Source organism: Mus caroli, chromosome 7, assembly GCF_900094665.2.
Source record: "Mus caroli chromosome 7, CAROLI_EIJ_v1.1, whole genome shotgun sequence".
Lineage (NCBI taxonomy): Eukaryota > Metazoa > Chordata > Mammalia > Rodentia > Muridae > Mus > Mus caroli.
In genome coordinates this window covers 106298345-106304430 of record NC_034576.1, presented here as the reverse complement: position 1 = coordinate 106304430, position 6086 = coordinate 106298345, and the positions used below count along the sequence as shown (strand labels likewise).

Here is a 6086-nt window from a genome sequence, read left to right as displayed (position 1 = left end):
TAAAATTATTTCTTTTATCTTAATGCATGTGTATATGTACATACACACACACACACACACATTTATGGACGTTATGAGGTAACTTTTGAACATTCATTATCATTTTCTACCATGGGTTCCAGAGACACAAATCAACTCATCAGGCCTGGCAGCAATCATCTTTGCTAGCTAAGCCATCTCTTTGGCCTTTAATTAAAACGTTTTTTAAGTTTAAATTCAAAACAGTGGTTATCAGATGGCTTGTCATAAATGTGTTATATGATTTATCTACACTAACTACTAACATTGGAATTTATGAGAATACCATTGACATGATGCCAAGGACATAAGGTAGCAATGTTGAATCATATTATTTTTCACACATTTTTAGAAAAAGTGACTATTTCCTCCACAAATACTTAAAAAGAGAGATAGTATGTATGCTATACATTTATACAATGTTTCAAAATGAAAATTTTTTTTATTTTTAAAAGTAATGAATTTGGAAACTTACTTTAATAGATTTCATTCTGTTGAACACCTGAGTGTTAGACTTTTATGTTTGGTATGAATGTCTGCCTCTTTTTGTGGAAACATGTTGGGAACCTTGCAAGAGGAACAGCAAAGAGCTTTAAAACTTCTAGAATTCAGCTCGTGGGTTAACCCAACTACAATGGGTGTGCCCCAGAGAAGCAGAACCCAGAGGGCTACAAGGCCTGAGGACTTCATGCTGTTAGGAAATATCACTCTGCTTGTTGCCTTCTTTACATCTCTCATAATCTATGAGCTGTATGAAAACTCTAAGGGGCTTCAAAGCCCTCACTGGGTACTATCATTGTCATTTACAAAAGTAGTGCTTGATCTTTTTCAAGCATCACTGCTGGAGCAGATTAATGACTTATCCATCATCCTAGGAAAGAATTTAGAGATGTACATTGTCAATAATTACCAAAACCTTTAGAAAGAATTTGGAGAAGTAGATTGCTAGTAAAGTTAGGTTAAGATTATTTTTAATGGCTCTGATATAGAAAATCTTAGAGAACAATTTGAAGTTCAGAAAGGCACACTCATAATAGTTAAGTTCGGAATTTTTAAGGTCAGGGAACAAGAACAATGGGAGCCCATCTAGCACTGGCTGGTGTGACTCTTGATGAAGCTGGGTTGGTGACCAAGGTGATGATTAATTTCTTGTACTCACTTTTGTCCTCAGCTTTCTAATATGGTTTAATAAGAAAATTTTAATGTGTAGATGTTCACCCTGAGGATTTAAAGTAGTAATGACTGATCTTTCATATACAAGATTAAATTTGTGATTCTCTTACAATTTTTATAAGATTACTTTTTAAGATGAATAAAGTAATTGAGCCTTTCTTTGTAGCCATAAATTGCACCCTGCCAGTAAGAGATGCTGGCTGAGAAAATTACCTTGATTACACTTGGTTAATCTATAACAAGTTGGTTAGCTATGAATGCATGTACGTTCTTGGGAATAATTTTTTCCACTTATACATAAAACATTTATTCATGTGAGGGTATCGGAGAACATGTTTTTTCTTGTCTTTACTTATTGTAAACATTCACTAGAAGAAGAACAGAATGTAGTTACATTGTGACTTCTATATTGCACGGGAGGTTTTTCTGGGATATGTATGGTGTGTGAGAGAAAATAAAGTTGTTGGAGCTTTGCTTCATCCATCTGCACATCTCATTTAGTCAAAAATTTTGTAAACGCAAAGGAAGTCTTCTGAAGAAGACAAGACGTGGTGAGACAATGAAATTTACTGGACTTTCACTGTTATGATCTCTCAAGCAGAACTACAGAGCTCAGGGTTAGTAGTGTATTTTCTACATAAGCAGAAAAAGGGAATCTTAATTTTTTCATCTCTTGAAACCAAACGTTGTGATCCTTTTTTTTAACACAAAGGATGTGAAAACACATTTGTAATGTATGCAATTTATTGTGATCTATGTGTGCAGGAGAGCTTGAAAATACCTATGCATTGAACATGTAAAAACCTGGTTTCTTATCAATTTAAAATACAACATGCTATTCTTGTCTTTAGTCATATTGAAGTTATTGGAACTGCCAAATAAAATTTTGTGTCTTTTGACATAGATCTTCCCAATTTCGCTGTCCACCCAGACTCTAGTAATCAATATTTTACTCTTGGTTTTGGAAGTTCTACTTCTAAAGTCTTTTTTGAAAGTTCACACCATTCTTACTGTTAAGTGAATATCAGTCATGACATTTCATTTTGCATGTATTGATAGTATAAGTGCTATGAAAGTTTGATGAAGTGCCTAATAGTAGTTAAAATTTTGAGCAGCATGGTGAAAGCCAGATTAAATACAGAAGGGCTTCCAGTCATAAACATTCAAATGGAAAACTTTCTGGATATAAAAAGAAATCACTATTGATTACAGAATCACATTTAAAAATGTCATGTTTCTCAGTGTAATTGACACTGGCTTATTTGTCCTCAAGCTCTTTCTTGTATCTCCCCAAGAGTGATCTTGCAAGCCTCCTTCCACAACATATTTAGCAAGGTCAAGCAGAAATTCTACTGGTTTTGGGATAGGCAGAATATACCATTCACTCCTTTGTAATTCAAGCAAGTGAGAGACCTCCATAAGGGACATAAGTGTCCCATCTCTCTGACCTGAAAGATGTTCTAGAAAAAACAAAAAACAAAACCAAAAAATTCTAGCCTTATTTTGAGAAGACTGAGAATTCTTACACTCTAGTGTATTGTCTGTGTGTAGTATAGGTGAAATCATATAATATCTTCATCCTATGAATTGCACTTAGAAATACATAATGATGCACAAAACAGATAATAAGTAAAAAATGAGAGTTTTGGGGAGAAGTTTTCTTGTGGCAGAAAAAAGCCACAGAGCAATTTTGTCTTCACTAAATCAAAATGATTAAAATAATTATAAATTTAAAATTTACTGGCTAATTTTTAAATCCAGTTGGAAATGACAAAATTAAGAGAACCTGAGATAAAAAAGAGAGGGTGGTTTACCTCTAACCTACTTAGATTATGTTTTGCTAATGAATTAATTTCTCTTAAATTCAATGCATCTAGTCTTAGCATGTAGCAGAAGTTGAAGCAGCAATACTGCTACACGTTTCTGAGCTCACCATGATCAAGTTCAATGGCTCAGTCTTCATGCCTTCTGTGTTAACACTAGTGGGCATCCCTGGCCTGGAGTCAGTGCAGTGCTGGATTGGAATTCCATTCTGTGTCATGTACATCATTGCTATGATTGGGAACTCCTTAATTTTAGTTATAATCAAAAGTGAAAAGAGCCTCCACATACCCATGTACATTTTCTTGGCCATTTTGGCATTCACAGACATTGCCCTTAGCACATGCATTCTTCCCAAAATGTTGGGCATCTTCTGGTTTCACATGCCACAGATTTTCTTTGATGNCTGCCTGCTGCAGATGGAACTCATCCACTCATTCCAAGCCACAGAATCAGGCATCCTCCTGGCCATGGCTCTGGATCGCTATGTGGCTATCTGCAACCCCCTCAGACATGCTACTATCTTCTCTCCACAACTCACCACTTGCCTTGGAGCTGGTGCATTACTCAGGGCTTTCATTCTTGTATCCCCATCCATACTACTCATCAAATGTCGCCTTAAGTACTTTAGAACTACCATTATCTCCCACTCTTACTGTGAACACATGGCCATTGTGAAACTGGCAGCTCAAGATATCACAATCAACAAGATATGTGGCCTCCTTGTTGCCTTTGCCATCTTAGGGTTTGACATAGTCTTCATTACCTTCTCCTATGTGCGAATCTTCATCACNGTCTTCCAGCTGCCCCAGAAGGAGGCTCAATTCAAAGCCTTCAATACCTGCATTGCTCACATCTGTGTCTTCCTGCAGTTCTACCTTCTGGCCTTCTTCTCTTTCTTCACACACAGGTTTGGGTCTCACATACCCCCCTATGTGCACATCCTCCTGTCAGACCTTTACCTGTTAGTCCCACCTTTTCTGAACCCCATTGTTTATGGTGTTAAAACTATACAAGTCCATGACAAAGTCCTAAAAATGCTTTTTCCAAGAACCCCCAGTGAACATTAGTGACTCCCTCTGTTTCAATGTTATGTGGTTTCTAATTAGAACTTGAATGAGATAAACTCTAAATCTTCTACAGGTAAGAAAGTGTGTGGCAGCATCTGAATTTCACATACTCAAAATTTAAGGAAGTATGGGTTATATAAACAAAAACAACCTTGTGTATTTCTGTTTTAATTTCAAAAATTTTAGAGCACTTTATTTGTTTGGAACTATGAATATAAATTTGTATGTTCTTTTCTGACACCATGTAATCATATTTAAAAGCAAAATTCAAAATTAGCATTTCCTAAAGTAAATTTCAGGGAAAGTGCTGTGAATCACCATTCTGAAACTTCTTACCCAACCTGTACTCATTATTTTGGTTATGTTTTACTTTCTGGTATTTTCTTCTAAACTGTATTATGGAATGGCTAATCAATTATACATACTTTTTATGAGTAAAGATACAGTGATAATATAAGGAAGAATTCACAAAAACTTATTTAGTGACCCATTATATTATATTATTCAAAACCCATTAAAGATTCCAAGCAACATGAATAGAGAAATTCCAAAGAATGAGTAAAGTAATTAGCATATTCTCAAATAAACTTTTAGAAAACTGAAGCAATAATATAATCATATATACTGATTAGACCTGCATATGTAATTATTATAATGTACACTTGTGTTTTACTTGTTTTGCACTAAAATTAGAGGGTGAAGAATAACTGAATACTGAGCTGGAACTGCTGTATTTAAAAATTGCATACCCAACTTTTGTCATGAATTTTAGGACACACTGTCTGGATCTTATTAGAACACAAATAAATTTGCATGTATGGATGTTAATGTAATATGCACAGATATCAACGATACAGAAAAATCTATACATTCAGAAGTTTAGACCATTACTCTTAAGGCAAAGGAAGCACTTATATCTGAAGGGATACTTTTATTATTCTGAGTTTTATAAGAGCCACACTGCTTATGAGCAGGGACTCTGCACTTATCTTTACAATTTTCACATCCTGTTTATATCTCCATGTAAAAGTACCTTTTATCTTCCTGATGTAATTGCTGACACAGAGGCTTACTACTGAATAAACTCACCCTCTCTAGTTCTTTTTCAACTCTGGTTGGCTGATTCAACTGAGCTGTTCAGATTCAAATGCCTCTCCAAACTGATTTAATCTAGCTATTCTCACCTTCTCACTGAGTTGCTCTGCTTGACCTCAAACTAATCCTAGAAATTTGTTTTAATCTTCTGGATCCATTTTATTCTCTGACTTCAGCTGCCTCTGCTGACAAGCAAGGACCTGCATGGACTCATGTATGAATTCAACTCCACTGCACTCACTGCACTGAGTCCCAAATCACTAACTCTCTCCCTGTGTTGTTCTTTAAAAGCTTTGCTTTCCTGTGCTGATCTTGTGAGACTTGGACATATCCTATCTCTGACTCATGATGTAAAATCTTTCTCTGACTTGTCATTTTGTTTGCCCCCCAATTAGACATTACTTTCAAACATGGCTGCTTCCTTCTATAAACCAATTTTACATTAAAGGCCTGTTCTAAGAGTGTGTCTGTATTCTATCCAGAGGGATTAATGCTATGTGGCATGTTGCACTCTGGCCAGATCACACATACCTAGGTCTTTTTGCTGTGTTCTCTTGATACTGGATTAAAATTCCTTAAAATTTCTCTATATCTTCAATTCATTATTTTGATGTATCTATGAATATCAACACTAAATTTTGTTTAACAAAAAAACAAGTCTTAGAAATAATAAGTTGATTATTATCACACAATAAGAAAATCATTGTAGATGGAAAAGTCATAAGGATTTCTTACTTTAGATAAAAAATATTTTAATAAATAAGAGAGAAAGACAGAGAAAGAGACAGAAAGAGGCAGAGACAGATACACACACACAGAAAGATTGATAGATATGGATAGACATATACAGAGAGAATCATTCAATAGGTAGATTTAAACAATAATTTTTGAGAAGAATTTTTCTTTTTT

General features: G+C 35.0%; 1 protein-coding gene across 2 annotated transcripts in view; it reads left to right on the top strand.

The window, feature by feature from the left end:
- The first annotated feature begins 3074 nt into the window (after positions 1-3074).
- Positions 3075-6086, top strand: part of LOC110298718 (olfactory receptor 52A5-like) — a 12971-nt gene continuing 9959 nt past the window's right edge. Inside the window, exon 1 of one of the 2 annotated variants that reach the window (XM_021168121.1) lies at positions 3075-4237. In XM_021168121.1, the coding sequence (XP_021023780.1) occupies positions 3126-4082 (957 nt within the window). In that variant the 5' untranslated portion in view covers positions 3075-3125 and the 3' untranslated portion in view covers positions 4083-4237. Of the gene's footprint in view, positions 4238-6086 lie in introns of those variants that run through there. The other variant, XM_021168122.1, reaches the window with a different exon arrangement.